Source organism: Polistes canadensis, unplaced genomic scaffold (assembly GCF_001313835.1).
Source record: "Polistes canadensis isolate GaletaPanama2010 unplaced genomic scaffold, ASM131383v1 scaffold_154, whole genome shotgun sequence".
NCBI classification, from domain to species: Eukaryota; Metazoa; Arthropoda; class Insecta; order Hymenoptera; family Vespidae; genus Polistes; species Polistes canadensis.
In genome coordinates, this window is record NW_014569701.1 from 274,046 (window position 1) to 289,625 (window position 15,580).

The window sequence follows — 15,580 nt, forward strand, 5'->3', positions numbered from 1 at the left end:
TATTTATATATTTATATATTTTATATATATGTATATACATATATAAATATATGCACACACATATATCTAGTTTATATATGTCTCTTCTGATATATGTCTGCATATATTTATATACATATGAATATATGCATACGAAATATTTACACACCCATTCGCAAAATTTGATCTATCGTCATTTTTCTCTTATAGATTAAAAAGAGTATATCCTTAATGATTCTTTGGCAACTCGGTCTGTCGGCTGGTCGACTTTATATTTATATGTATATTTATTTATGTATATATGTATAATATTTATACGTAATGTGAATGGGTGATATATACAAAAATGGAATAGCATACACTTACAAGATGGACAAGATAAACGCAATCGATCCGAGCCGGCGACGTGCAAAATCAGCAAAAACTCTTCTTCTTGTTTATGCTGGCTATTTTTTCACTGTCCTTAGCTAATGTAAGACGGATTAGCTTTTTCATTTTCTCGACTCTTTTCGTTTGTTTTCGTTCCTATTCATTCATTATTTAATTTCGTTTAATTTAATTCAATTTAGTATAGTTTAGTTTAATTTAGATTAATTTAGTTTAGTTTAGTTTAGTTTAGTTATATTATCCTAGATTCACGTGGACATATTTACACGAATGTACGTTCGATTATCCCCCGAGGCTGATCTTGTATACTCGAGCGGTCAGCTTTCCCGTTGTGCGAGGATCTTTCCAATCGGACAGCTCCTTCTGGTGTCATCTGAATGACACAACAAACAAATATAATAAATATTCTCTTAAACTCTTAACTGAATTCGTACGATCGAAATAACTTTTTAATCAATAGAAGTATCTTGAAGAAAACGTAGAATACACGACACACTTCCATAGTCATAAAAATGGCCATCCGATCTTCTTTTTAATAGCAATTCGAGGGGGTCTATATTGTCGAAGAATAGTATATCGTGCGTTTGATAATTTGACGCGGAGTGCACAAGGAAAGGGAGATAAATCGAAATAAAATAAAGAGAAACCAGTGCGAAAGAGAGTGAGTGAAAGAGAGAGAGAGAGAGAGAGAGAAGTAACATAATTAAGGAAGAGGTGCAGTGATTGAATGTTGGAACGCGACGATAATACTTACGAGGGACGAAATAGACTTCCGGTTATTGGGACGATACTGTCGATTACAGCGGTTCTGAACGACCTGAGGCGACGCTGCAACCGAAGATAGGCCGACATCATTGCGGTAATATTTTGCAGCTCGCCTCCATACCCTCAGGTGGCACGCGCATACTGCCGTTTGTGATGTAACCGTTTGCATCTACCGTCACCGAAACACCCGGTGGATGATTGTGATAGCTAACATTCCTTTGGCTAACCACAATGTTCTTCTCGGATATGCCATGATCGTTGCTACCATGAGCGGCCAGACAAGTCTCACTTCCACGATTGCTCGACGAAGATTCGATCGGATGGTCCACCCTTATGGGGATTGTGTAGTCAGACAGGTACTCGGTGCTCACCTCCACCGTCGCGTATTCTCGTATCATTGGTGGTGCTGACTTCATCGGATAATCCATTGCCATGTGCTGCATCGACGAAGCCGACCTAATCTCGTTCGGATCGTTACTACTCATCGTTGCCACGTGTCCGTTCGCCATCGCGTACAGGTCCGGTTCACCGCGTACTTTTGACGACAGCATTGATTCCAAACATTGGTAAAGTAGCACATAGTCCTCCTAATATTCAAGTACTTTCTTTAGTAATGATTTCATTCGATATAAACGAACTAGGATTTGTTTTATTTACCTTAGATCGAAATACACCTGGTCTCTTCATATATAACAATTTGGCAAACATGTAAATATCTGCCGATTGTTCGAACTCAAGTTGCTTGTTCAAAGTTGTTAGGAGAACGAAAAGAGCAGCTTCGACGCCACCGTACCTAGTACAAATGATTATGATAGATTTCAAATGAAATGTTCAAGAGATTTTAATGAAATATTCGATCAGTGTAGTCACCTATCCATAACGACGATTGGACCATTCTGATAATCTCTATGGAAGTCTTGTATCACACTGACAAATACTTTGGGGTTATTATTGTGAGGCCATAAACCAACTTGATTGAGTGGTCCTTGAACGATTCTTGCACTTAATTCGTAATCGTCCTGTAAAGATCTAACGGCTACCTCGCGTAGAATGATTCCATTGACTGTTTCTTTAATACCACATAATCGTACTCGAAATGTTTCAGATTCCAAATCCTTTCCTTCCGTTGGCCAGAACTCAGGATATTCCTATATATAAGAATTTTATTAAATATTGAAAAATGTATTTTGTCCTTGTAAATAATAATTATGAATCATGATGAATCTCAAGTACCTCATCGCATTGAGTTAACATTACGATAGTTTGAGCATTGTGGTCCCACATCATTTGCCAAAACTCCATTATGGTGTTCTCCATTGGATGTTGAGTTATAATAAATTCACGATTTCTTTGGAATCCTATCAATGAATTTTAAATGAGTGTTTTTCCAATATAAATGTAGACATACAAGAAAATTAAAAGTAAAAAACAAAAAGTTTTTTTACCAGAGAACCACGTTGCATTTATGTAGTCACTTCCATCAACACCAGGCTTTGGAGTTAAATGTACACGAGCATTTTCGATAGGTACAATCTCCATATTACGATTTTTATGAATATTAAATGATTTTGTCGCTGACACGAGATTAAAGTCCTTTGGTTTCCAGGACGTTACGAGCTATTTAAAAAAAAAAAAAAACAAAGAGAAAAACATAATAATCAATAAGTTTAATAAGAAACAGTGCAATTAAAGAGATTAATTATCGGTAATTATCATAATAATTACTTTATATTGAGAATCTAAGTTATTCCAGGCGTCTGTCTTATTGTTGGACGGACATAGCATGTCTTGAATATGTTGCATCAAATTATTAGCTTCTATATTGGTCTCTCCACTTTCGATAGCTTCTTGCAAAGCATCATGAATGAAAATGTACTGTTCCTCGGTTTGAACTAAAAAGTTTCTCTGCGTTCTAATGTGTTTTAGAAATCCAAATACATTGATTTCGTTTTTGCTCTTTGCCTGCTTCAGCATTGCATCGATCACAATGTAGGTCCCAGTACGTCCAACACCGGCACTAATAATAATAAGAATAATATTATTATATAATATTATATTGACAAATGATCATTTTATGTAATTACCTGCAATGAACCACTATTGGACCAGCGTCAGGTGGATTAGCATTGGAAGATTTACGAATGAAACTGAGAACAGGTAGAGGATGATCAGGAACACCATGATCAGGCCAACCAGTATAATGATACTGCCATATCGTACGTTCTCCCATATTGGTCCCATTCTTCTTCTTCTTAATCTGCTTAAAATTTCATAACGTTCGTCTTATTAAGTATCGGCATATTTTATTTAACCCGATAATAAGAAATTATTCTTTTTTAACAATTATTATAAACATATACCTTGAGATGTCGAATTTGAAGAGTACGAATAGTATAAGTTGCCATGATGTCTTCCTTGACTAAAGTAACTTGAATATAACCATAAGTTTCAGTGCCTTCTTTCGGCCAGTACATATCACATTTTCTCTGTAAATATACAAAATAATTTTCATTTAACACGTTCGTCGGCCAATTTTATTCAGTCATGTAATTAAGCTATTGTGTGTCATCCAAATACGGGTGACGGGGCGACGAACGTGTTAAAAAGTAATCAAAAGATTATTACAATAAAATCAGAAAGTAACTTACACGACCACGCTCGACGAGATTAGTGATCATCACAACGATCGATACACGTTGTTCCCAAACCATTCGCCAGAAACCATCGAAGGTCGGTGGCAATGGTCCTTGAGTGCCAATGTAAGCTCGTGTACGTTGCCATCCATCGATGTAATTCGCGTTGACGTAATCTTGTCCTTTTTTAGGTGGTCCTCCGCCGCACGATAATAATTGTACACGCGTGTGATCGTCTGCAAAACGTGACCATAAATTTTGTGACATCTGTCATTTCGAAAAATTTAATACTTATTGTTAAAGAAAAACCAAAAAACAAAAAAAAGAATAAAATAAAATAAAAAGAGAGAAGCATATAGAAATAAAAAGATGAGACATTATAGTGTCGCAATAAGTGTCATTAAGATCGAACGTTATTGTTTGTTTCGACGTAGTTAGAACGAAGTTAATATCGCGGAATGTGACTAATACACATAGGTAATTTTATCGTTCCACGAAAACAAGTGGACGGTGTCCGGCTCGGTGGTGGAGGATCTGTGACCCAGTTGTCGACAGACAGGTCACTCACATCAAAAGCAATGACGAGAGCTGCTCGTTAATCCGATAATATTGTGAATGGTCGAAGCGAATTTACAGTATACTTCGAGTCACATGTACAAAGTGACTTACGAGAAATGAAGTAACGAAACATCTGTATTGACTTTGAGAGAATAAAGAAAAATTATATCATTCCGATAAATAAATGATATGAATAATTTAACTTTATATAATAAGAATTGCCATGATTTAGCATTTTAGATGAAACACATTTCTTTTTTTGTTCTCGTTTCATTTATATTTTCTCATTTATATTTTCTCATTTAATAAATACTAATGGAACTCGAGAATTTTTTTGTTGCCTGACTCACTCTGTATAAACGTTTATATACGTATAAATGTTTTAAGTGCGACACTCGTCGAAACAAAAAGTAAATTGCGTTCGTTCATACGATATCATACTACTCCTCTTTCTACTCTTTTACTTCAAAGAAGGACAAACCAATCTAGAAGGATAATCGTATCAATTGTAAACAGGAGATAAAAAAAAGAAATAGAGAATAAATATTTACATGCGAGTATGTTGAGATATCGATTCTTCGCCTTATTTTCAGCGAATTGCGAGTTCTCGACGGTGTAACCTCCACTCTCGGATTGTATAATTTCGTATTCTTTGCTAAAACCGATATCACCGTCGGCATGCAGCCTGGCGACATGTTGAACGAATTGTTGAACGCTTACGGCGGTCCTTTCGCCATCTTGTTCACTGTTTTCCCATTCTTGGAGAGTCGGCACGTTTCGTGGCGGATAATCCAGGTAATAATAGGCCGTGTGAAAGCATTTTCTGAAAATCGGTCTGTGGAAACGTATTCGATGAATATTTTATTGAATCGAACATTCAATACAAAAAATATTCTTTTTAAAATCGTTAAATAAAATTATGGTATATATTTGTTATATAAAAAGAAAAAAAAAAGAATAATTTATTACGATAAATATATCTCCTTGTTAAAGAGGATACCCTGAGAAAAGAAAAAAAGTATCTACCTAATTCTCTTCTTTCCAATTTTTACTCATTGTAGGTCGGGCAGGAAGAAGCAATTAAAGAATAAGACTACTAATTGTCTCTAACATACGTAATTGTTAAATTATTATCAAAATTATCTTAACTTTTTTTTACAAATATATTTTTATACTTTCTTCTGTTTTTTTTTTTAAATATAATATTTATTCGTCGAATTAACGAATAAAATAAAAAATAAATAGATACGAGAAAGATATCTAAAGTCTCAGAGATACGTAACGTAAGTATAAAACATTATCAGTCGTTCTTTTTTTCTAAATCAATATCGATCGTTCAATAAATCGATTTATCTTCGAGGACGCAATCTACCTCTCAACGAGAATTTGTTATTCGTGATAGGTGAAAATAATGTTCCTCGCGAAGAGAACTCAGGTTACGGGAAGGAAAGGTTAATGATCTTAACTCTCGTCCGGCGCGAGTTAGTACAACGCGTATCTGTGACATCTCGATTTTCGTGGGAAACAGGCATCGCCGTTTATACGCTCTCCGATGAATCGCATAAGTCTCATCGACTTAATTTATACGATCGGAATTAAAACTCGTGTCGCATACTTACGGCGCATGTATATACGTAACCGATATTACGACGTTACGTCACTTTTAAAATTAATAAAGACAACAAAAATCAAGAACAATTATAAAATTATTATTTTATTCTCCTCTTTACTTTCGATATACGCTGTATAAGCGTATAAAAATTAATCTCCCTTAAAAATTCATATATCTAATCGACAAAATTCTAACTTTTTATTAATATATAATTTGTAATATTATAGAAATGACAGGGGGGAAAAAAAAATAAAAAAAAAGAAGAAAGATAAAACTTACAGATCAAGAATTTTCTTCATTTCGTTTTGTAGTTTTTCCAAGGGTCCATTGCAAAGACACACGCGAACAAGTTATTAAATCTGATCACGATTTAAATATAAGTCACATTTGTGAAGAAAAAAAATAAAAGTCAAGAACAAAATGAAAGAGAACTCGAAGAATTAAAAAGAGGGAAGACTTAGGGTGTCTCAAGATTTACATACGTCCCTGACCCGAAATTGATCCCTATTTTGAATATAATCCTTGGGACATCATCCTTGATCATCTCGTCGTGTCTATATAATATATATATTATACATTTACATACGATCTCCCTTAATTTTATTTAGAAAACGTGATGACTATAATCGGCACTATTAGGAAGACGCTATACACATGACGCTATTTTCATGTTTTCTTCTTTTGCCTTTTTTGTTTTTTTAATATAATCTGAAGTTTCTCATTAAAAGATATTACTCGCGCGAATACGACGACACTTATTGACTGCACGAAGAAGAAGAAACCTCAGTATATACACGTCGTTCTAGCTCTGGCCGTTATCACCAGCGATAAGAAGATAGGCTGAGTGTGAGAGACAACGTTATACAAAGACAGAGAAAGAAAGAAAGAAAGAGAGAGACATTAAAAGTCAAAAAATAGGGAATAGAAAAATGAGAGAGAAAAGATAAAATGACAGCTTTTAATGTTAATAACATTACGAAAATCGTTAACCGTCCTCTTGAACATTTTCCTTACACCATAAAAAAACGATTAGTTCGTGTGTTATGTATAATGAAAAACGGTGAATCGAGCCGACCACGACGAATGCTTCGAAGAGACTGAAAGAGAACGTTCCTCGCATATACACACGCGTACGAGATCACGCGCATGATCTTTCCCGACTCCCAGCGTTTCTCGCAACACAGCAACATATATTTACGAATTTGATCGCTGAAGGCTATGTTTCTCGTGTGATTTTTAAATTTACATTTGACGATACATATATAATACATGTGTGTGTATATATTTTCGCAAAGTATTTTTAATACTCGAGATTTTTATTTATTTTTCTTTTTCTATTTTTTCATTTTTGTGTACTTACTAGCAAATCTCTCTTACCCAAAACTAAGATCTATCTCGAAAACATTGAAGAAATATATATTTTATTATTTTGTTTTTTTCTTTAGAAATGTAAAACATGGTAGACCCAATGTGTATTAATACAAATATGTGAATAATTATTAATAAGATGTGTAAATATTATATAAAATTATTCTTACTTCCAGAGAACGAAGGCTGTTATTGCTAGCATGACGGCAAAGCAAGCACAAACCATGCCAGCTATCACACCAGCGCTGAGATCCTTGCTGCTACGACGTTTCAACGGTGGAACCTTATCGCAGTCGTGAGTAACCAAAACGTTTCGTGGTGCAGAACTTTCTCCTTGTATGATCAGTCGATCATTAATAGTACTTTTCGTTGCTCCACGTACGATAAATTCGTAGACCGTATTCATTGTTAAATTAGGTATAATCATCTGAAGAAACAAATATTTCTTTTCAATTTTAGTATTTAGCATTTAGAATTGATTTAAAAGCTCGTATTTTTTCATAGAAATTGGATTAAATTTTTCTTACGCCACTTTCAAGATGATTCTTATCGGCCGTTAATTCGATTTCTTCGTAATATTTATTAGTTTCCTGACGATAATTGATGTAATAATAATCGATGGAACTGCAAAAGTGCGCTGGTCTTGCCCATTGGATATAAACTGAATTGTACGATTGACACGTCAAATTTAAAATTTGTGGCTCGCTTGGTCCAGCAATGTCAGTCCTACGAAATATATGTTCGGATGGTTCACCTTCGTGTTTCCACGTATAAGCTTTCACCCATATATCGTAGACGATGTAAGGCTCTGAAGTAGTGAATAGATAATAATATTTTGTTATTATTAAATTTCAATCACTCGTATCTTTATCGGCTAGTATATTTTATACTTTTCTGAAGATTAGTACTAATACCGAGATAACATGTATCACACCTCTTATCGTGTCTATTCGTATTAATAATCGTTTTATATTTTCTTATCTCTATATTTCGCTTATTAACGAATGATCTATAGGTTCAATTGAACGATACTCACTTAAATTTTTTAATACGAACTCGACGTTGGACCCACCACTGTTGTCGTACATCTTGTGCATTTGAACATCGGTGTAATTGGAATGCATATAATAAACACGGTAGCCGGTTATGACGCCGTTGGCACATTCTGGCTCGGACCATGACAGCTCTATGGTTGTCGACGTTATTCCACGCGACGTGAGATTCTGGGGTTTCGTTGGCACTGAAACAAAATTTACAAGAAAATTATATAGTGAGACGAGTTGGACACCGATGACCAAATAAATTTCACTTGAGCTGATGTACGATGATATTTTAAACGTCATGAACTTGTATTCGTTAGTAAAGAATTATTTTCACTTTTTAGTATTCTCGTAAAAAAGAATGAAAGAAGAAAAAGAAAAAGAAAGAATACGAAACATTTCGTTAAGTCTTTTCCGGCAACTCTCCTTCCTTCTACTTCTACTTCTACTTCTACTTCTTCTTCTACTACTTCTTCTTCTTCTACTACTTCTTCTTCTTCTTCTTCTTCTTCTCGCCATTTTCTAAGGTGGTCTTCCAATCTTCCACATACAAAAGCAAGTGCGAAGTTCCGACGACCGAAGACTGAATAATTAATAACGGCCTCGAGTGTCTTCTCAGACCCCTCGCGCCGACAAGCAACTAGACGCTATTCATTTTGGTACATGGAACCAGGAATGAGAAGCCTTTAAGACTGGGAATACATTCTCCGTGCGGAAAAAAGCTTTCCGCGTTATTTATCAGTTTTAAGCTTACCTACCACCAGAAGAGAAAAAGAAAGAGAACAAAATTGACGGTAGGTAAATTAAACGGAAAAATAATGTGTATCTGTACATATTCTTAACTTTTTTTCAGAAACCTTTCTTCATAATTAACATTATCTCAACAAAATATTATATTATATCTCATTCAAAGGAATATAATCCGTGAAATATACACATAGTATATTTTCTTAGCTCCTTTTGGAAAAATACCTTTCTTCGTAATTAAACCCCAGTGTTTCGACAAAATATTTTTTTGTAAAGAAACATTTTTTTTCTTTTTTAAATGATTCCATACAATGTATCTTACATTTCTAAAAGACAAAAACGATGATGACAAATACGACAAAATCGATATTTCGAGTCAGAATCGGCACCTTCGGTGCTTCGGCGTAATGTGATCTTTGTCGCGAAGAAAAAGAAAGAAGAAAAAAAAAAGATATAAAAAGAGAGAAAAAAGAAAATAAATGTTCAAGGTTGATAGCCGATGCTTTTAAACTAATTAACTGTGCAAATTGATTCGAGCTCCCGCAAATGCTCGCTATATAATACCTAACCGAATATCGAATGAACACACTTATTTACTTAAATAAACTCGCGCCTACATTTTTTAACATTGTTTTTGCTATACGTATTTATTATTTCCGTATGGTTGCTCGAGCGGGTCGAATAAGACTAATATCGAAGAAAATAAAAAACACAAAAGCTAACCAAGGAAACAGAAAGAAAGAAAATGACGTATCGATTTACTTCAATTATAGGTACGAGTAGTGCTTCGTCTCGGTTTTCTCTGTTCTACGAGTATCACGTCGATTCCGTCGACTCGTTTTATTCGAACACGGAACATTAAAAAACGCATTTATTGTCATTGAAGATAATCATCGATGATTGACATCAAAGATTTCGTCTATTATTATTACAATTATTTATTAATACTTGCAAAATTGCAAACAATTCATTGCAGATAGATATATAAAAGTTATTTCTAATTGTTATATATATTTAAATTATTGCAAAATGAAGTTACTCACATAATAAAGATCTAAAAATAATTATTTCAAATAATAATAAAATAATAATAATAATAAAATAATTTTATCTCTCTAACATAAAATTTTCTTGACATATGTAAGTCATGTGAAACAAAAAAAAACAGAAATAAAAACAAATAAACAAAGATAAGAACCGAGCGAAAGGTTTTAAGATAAACGTTGTCTATTTTTATTCATCATTTTTACCTCTTTCTCTCACAAAATGTCAATGAAACAGTTTCCATTCTCGTCTCTCTCTCACAGAATCAGTTAATAATACAGAAGGAGGCAAAGTATTATGCTCGGATTCGCTCGTCCGAACGAAGAAACGAAGAAGTCAAAGGAACACAACTCGCAGACTCAACGATCGGGCATAACCTTTGCGAGCTGCAACCGGATGATGTCATGCTGAGTCTCCGCACGCACTACGGGTCGGGGACAGGGGGAGGGATCCGTACTCGTATTACGGACGAGGTGAAAAATGAATGAGATTACGGATGGCGAGGCATAGTCAAGGTCAATAGTCCTGCTGCAACTCATCATACGTTGCATATACGTACATATATTTCATCAAACACGGACTTGAAGGAGTGTTTGTTCTTTTTTTCTTTTCTTTTCTAGTTGTCTTTTCTCGTTTCTCAAATGACGTCATGTTGAAGATCAAGAGAGATAAGAAATTCAAGAACAACAATAAAAAAAGAAAAAGTACAATAATTTCAATGGAAATAGATAGATAGATAGATGGATGGAGATATATATAGGTATACGATGCGCTTTGAAGATTATTGAAATATTTTCCAAGATAGAAAAAAAAAAAGAAGGAGTTAAAGACTCGATAATCACCTATAAATTTATGAAAAGAACAAAAAGGAAAAAGAAAAAAAAAGAAAGAAAAAGACTGAAGTGTTTGATCTATTAGAAGCAACAGGCTCGTTGAATTCTCGATTCGTAGGAAGAGCCATTAAAGACCATATATACGAGACTATATAATCGAGGTTACTATGTTTCTCGTGTGTTCGTTACACTCGAACGAGCATGGAATATTTGATCCAATCGAATTATGCAAAACGAATTAGTTCCTCCTTAGTTGTTTTTCTCATCGATTAAGATATATCTTAGAAAGTTTCTTATCCAATTCGGTGAAAGTTAGAATGATTTTCCGGTATATTCGTATAATTTCTATCATGTCAGATCAACGAGTCTGTGTCCTCCCGTAAAGGAAATCACGAGAACGCGTTGAGATGTTTTCTAGAAGATCGTTTTTCTGTCGTTTGACATCCTTACTACACGACCGGCTTACTAACCTCTCTCTCTCTGTGTGTCTTTGCTTAGCGGTTCTGGATCGGGTGCATAAAGTCTCGCGAGAGAAAGCGTCGTGGAAGAAATCATCGTGGAAGAAATCATCGTGGTTATCTTCGGGAGAAAAGAATGAGACAAAAAAAAAAAGAAAAGAATAGCTTACCATTATTCCCGACTATGGTGAATGCACCTAAATTGATGAATAAATATTCGTATAAGAGCGAGGATAGAAAATTTCAAAGAAAAGAAAAAAGGAAAGAAAAGATAAATAACTTATCAATCCTGTGTGTTTGAAAAATGTATATCTCATACAATAATAATTAAAATATCCAAATAATGGATGGGATTAAATAAATACACGGATATATTATTTAAGAATCAAATAAAAAATAAGAACAAAATTGGAAGGAAAGTATACGAGTGTGAGATAGTTGAAGTTAGAAAAATAAATTGTTGGAAAAACTAACACAAGAAATGTCTATATAGATAGGTAGAAAATGATTTTCTTTGTTACTTCTTCTCTATTTCTACTTCTGTGAAATTGTCGAAGGCTAGAAGCTTCCGTTTAATCAGTCGAAGTAATCGCGATGGCTTGAGCGAGCGAGAGAGAAGAACGGTAAGGTATATAAGACGGAGATAAAGCTACCGGTTCGCCTCGTTCCGTACTAATCATTCCTTCCAAATGACCGTGTTCAGGGGAAAACTGACCTGGTAAAAGGGAGAGATGTTATCGTTGCGCTGAGCCGTCACGGAATGGCTTTTAAACGAGGCAAGGTAAAGGATAAAGATAGAGAAAGAAAGAGAGAGAGAGAGAGAGAGAGAGAGAGTGAGAGAGAGAGAAGGAAAGATGCATTTCACAAACCGGCCTGGAATGTCAAAATGGGTACTGAAAGACCCTCGAGAAATGTATTATTGTTTTCCGTTTTTAACATTTAATCGTACTCTTCGTGTTAATGTATATGTACCGTCTATATATGCATATGTGTGTGTCTGTTACTAGTGGTTGAAGCAAGTTGAAGTGCTTCGAAGTAGGCGAAAGAGCCTTTATTTGGATCGGCTTGCAGTGAGTAACGGTTTGCGAGTGAAAGGAACAGTTGATAAGAAATGGAGGTGTATGTACCTGCTTCTCGATCTGTAAAGGGAGTAAGAGAGAAAAAAAGAAAGAGGGAGAGTAAAAGAGGGTATTATGTTCTCAACGCAACTATAATCGAACTACATACCGATCGTTAGTTTTTTTTTTTATTTTAAACCCTATTTTTTACTAATTCATAATAACAGATTGCTTTAAATAGAATATGAAATGAATGCGAAATTATTTTTATCCGTGAATGATTATCCTTCGTTTTGGAAACTTAATTACGTACATGTATGTTGTATGCGTATCGTTGACTATCCTTGCTCGATACGATTACCAAGGTTAACTTTTTAAAACTCATGGGAATCAACCGATAGAGTAATCGACCTTCAAACTAGATCGTAAAAGTAGAATTCGTACGAATTTCTTGTCAAACGATAACGTGATTCGAATGTTTAGAGCAAAGGTTACTTTTAGAGATCTAACCTGTGTTTAAATATTAGATAACTTATCTGTGTACATTAGAATTCACTTTGTCTTATCAATAATATCGAAACATTTTTGAACTATTTGAAATGTATTTTATAAAAATGAAAATAAGAAATAGAAAATACGAAAATACATCTTCGAAAAAAACAGACAATTCTTGTTAAAAAGGAAAAGACGTTGAGAAAATTACAAGATAAACGAGATACCTCTCGGTATCATTAGACCGCCACAAACAAAACTAACAAGCTGCATTTTCTTCTATCGTAAAGGGACAATGGAAAATATATAGTATAGAACGTTGGTGAATTACGTGAAGAGAAGACGGTATATAAGAGACTCTTTCGTCATTATAAAAGATTTTTAATATTAATAAAATATTTATGAGGCTTTACGTAAGATGAAACGCGTAACGTGCATTTGTTATAGAAAAAGAATAGAAAGAATATAAGAAAAATTAAAAAAATTTATATATAAAAAAGAGAAAATAGTAATGATAAAGGAGAAGAGAAGAAAAAGAATAAAAAGAAGAAGAAGAAGACGAAAAAGAGAGAGAGAGAGAGAGAGAAAGAGACACGAAGTGCACCTACGCGTCACTCGTTAGTTCGCTCGCGCACTCTCCGTATCGATTTTACGTATAACATGGCTTCGACACATACATATACATATACGCAACACATAAAAAGAAAAAATATATATGTATATATATATATACCCATATGTAGAGAAATGTAATATGCGTCGCAACTTGTTCCTCGAAATCAAGACGGAACGGGAAATGAGTTAAGCGTCGATTACAAGACTAGTAAATCTTGCGACATGCTTGTGAGTCCAAGCTTGCCTCCTCCGTTTCTGTATACATGTATACTAATAAATATACGTATAGGTAAAATTTGAAATAAAACTAACGTAAGAAGAAGAAGAAAAAATCGTTAAATGTGTAAGAGGAAACACGCCTGTTATATTATAATCACATAATGAGATACTTTCTAGATTTCCTGCTCTAAGACTTACAATTTACGTTAGAAAAATATCGGTTATAATAGCTTGATTTTGATTTGCAGAAAAAAACCATTAGCACGACGATTGTCTCCTACATATTATGTTTTTAAATGATTAGCACATATTTATATACATTGCAGTTAATCGTTCGAGTCTTCCAAGCAGCGCGATGGATCTTCTTCAGATTTAGTAGTGTCGATATCGCGCTGCTTGGGATTTTTCGCACTCGATTAACACAAGCGTTATTACGCTGTTTGGGCTTTTTCGACCGTGTTCTTTTAAGAGCCTCTGGGACTCAAACGGTTAAACATATCTTATCTTGGTTAGGTAAGAGGTAGGGGTTAGGGGGTAGGAGGAGAGTTAAGCAACACTGAACAAAATGTATTACTGTCACGTAGTAATATAAAACTACTGATCACAAAACACCCGATATATTATCTTCCACGTAAAGGTGCGATCGATCAATCGGTAGTTACCAATGCTAGAAGAAGAACAGACGAGAAAATGACCTTTCTAGATGAAACTCACGTTCGATTAACGACGTTCCGAAGTTCTCAAGTTATGTTATACCCACGCAATACACACGCGCGCGCGCGCGCGAGCGCACACACACACACACACGTAATATACACATATTCAGATTTTACCTTTAAAAAGGTCGGTCTTGTTCTCCGTCGAAGGGGAAAAAGAAGATCCGGGAACGATGTAAGTAGTCGTTTGCTCGTACGTCGTTGTAGTCGTTTGCTCGTACGTCGTTGTAGTCGCAGTAGACGTAGTTGTTTCTAAAGAGGTTTGTGGGTCCTCCGTTTGAGCAAGGACATGCGAAAGAAGATGCGATAATAATCCTGCCCCAAGGAGGATCCTTAGCGTTAGAATCGTTGTGGTCGTAACGCCGCTGTTTCGAGTGTCGTTTTGACTACCCATTTTTCCTTCGTTTAAGAAGAAAAGGTGAAGAAGTAGAAGGAGGAGGAGGAGGAGAAGAGGAAGTCTTGCTCGAGAATGGGCTATTTAATGAATTCCACCATTTTCCTTCCTCCCCTCACCATTTTCATCCTCTTCTTAAGCATCCACATTGCATCAACGAATTTATTTTTATTTTATTTTTTTTTTTATAGAAACCTCCTCTTCTTAATTTTTTTTCTTTATCTTCTTTTTTGTTTTTCCTCTTCACGTTCGATGTATTTGTTTATGCTCGCGGTGTGTACATACATATATATATATATAGGTTTCTTATGATCACGTGTCTCTATCGTCCGACTATTCCACACTCGGAGTCACTCGTTAAAGTGCATAATGATGTGCACTCTATACTTCCCTCTCTTCGTTACTGCTGAGAGAAAGTTTGCGTCGCCTCATTGTCACTGCTAGGATAACGAGAAAACATCAGAAGGTGTAAAACGAAGATTTATACTTGTTCTTTTTTACTACCAAAAATAATATATGTATATATAATATGTAAGAAATGAAGATAAATGGATAAAGAGAGAGAGAGAGAGAGAGAGAGAGAGACAGTCAGATAGACAGACAGAGAGGGAACAAAAGTTTCAGAGTCACAGACTTTCGCATTATGCTAAAAACGAAATTTC

The 15,580-nt window shown here is 34.8% G+C and overlaps 1 protein-coding gene across 5 annotated transcripts in view; it reads right to left on the reverse strand.

The window, feature by feature from the left end:
* Positions 1-63: 63 nt before the first annotated feature.
* Positions 64-15,580, reverse strand: part of LOC106788787 (tyrosine-protein phosphatase 99A) — a 61,836-nt gene continuing 46,319 nt past the window's right edge. The window contains exons 1-15 of one of the 5 annotated variants that reach the window (XM_014752358.1): positions 14,642-15,250; positions 8,339-8,542; positions 7,830-8,110; positions 7,473-7,729; positions 4,874-5,157; positions 3,780-4,000; positions 3,492-3,617; positions 3,216-3,391; positions 2,857-3,148; positions 2,577-2,748; positions 2,365-2,489; positions 2,002-2,279; positions 1,789-1,924; positions 1,121-1,718; positions 64-739 (exon numbers count right to left, since the gene is read on the reverse strand). In XM_014752358.1, coding sequence (XP_014607844.1) covers positions 1,218-1,718; positions 1,789-1,924; positions 2,002-2,279; positions 2,365-2,489; positions 2,577-2,748; positions 2,857-3,148; positions 3,216-3,391; positions 3,492-3,617; positions 3,780-4,000; positions 4,874-5,157; positions 7,473-7,729; positions 7,830-8,110; positions 8,339-8,542; positions 14,642-14,918 — 3,330 coding nt within the window. In that variant the 5' untranslated portion in view covers positions 14,919-15,250 and the 3' untranslated portion in view covers positions 64-739; positions 1,121-1,217. Of the gene's footprint in view, positions 740-1,120; positions 1,719-1,788; positions 1,925-2,001; positions 2,280-2,364; positions 2,490-2,576; positions 2,749-2,856; positions 3,149-3,215; positions 3,392-3,491; positions 3,618-3,779; positions 4,001-4,873; positions 5,158-7,472; positions 7,730-7,829; positions 8,111-8,338; positions 8,543-14,641; positions 15,251-15,580 lie in introns of those variants that run through there. The other 4 variants (XM_014752357.1, XM_014752355.1, XM_014752356.1 and 1 more) reach the window with 4 other exon arrangements.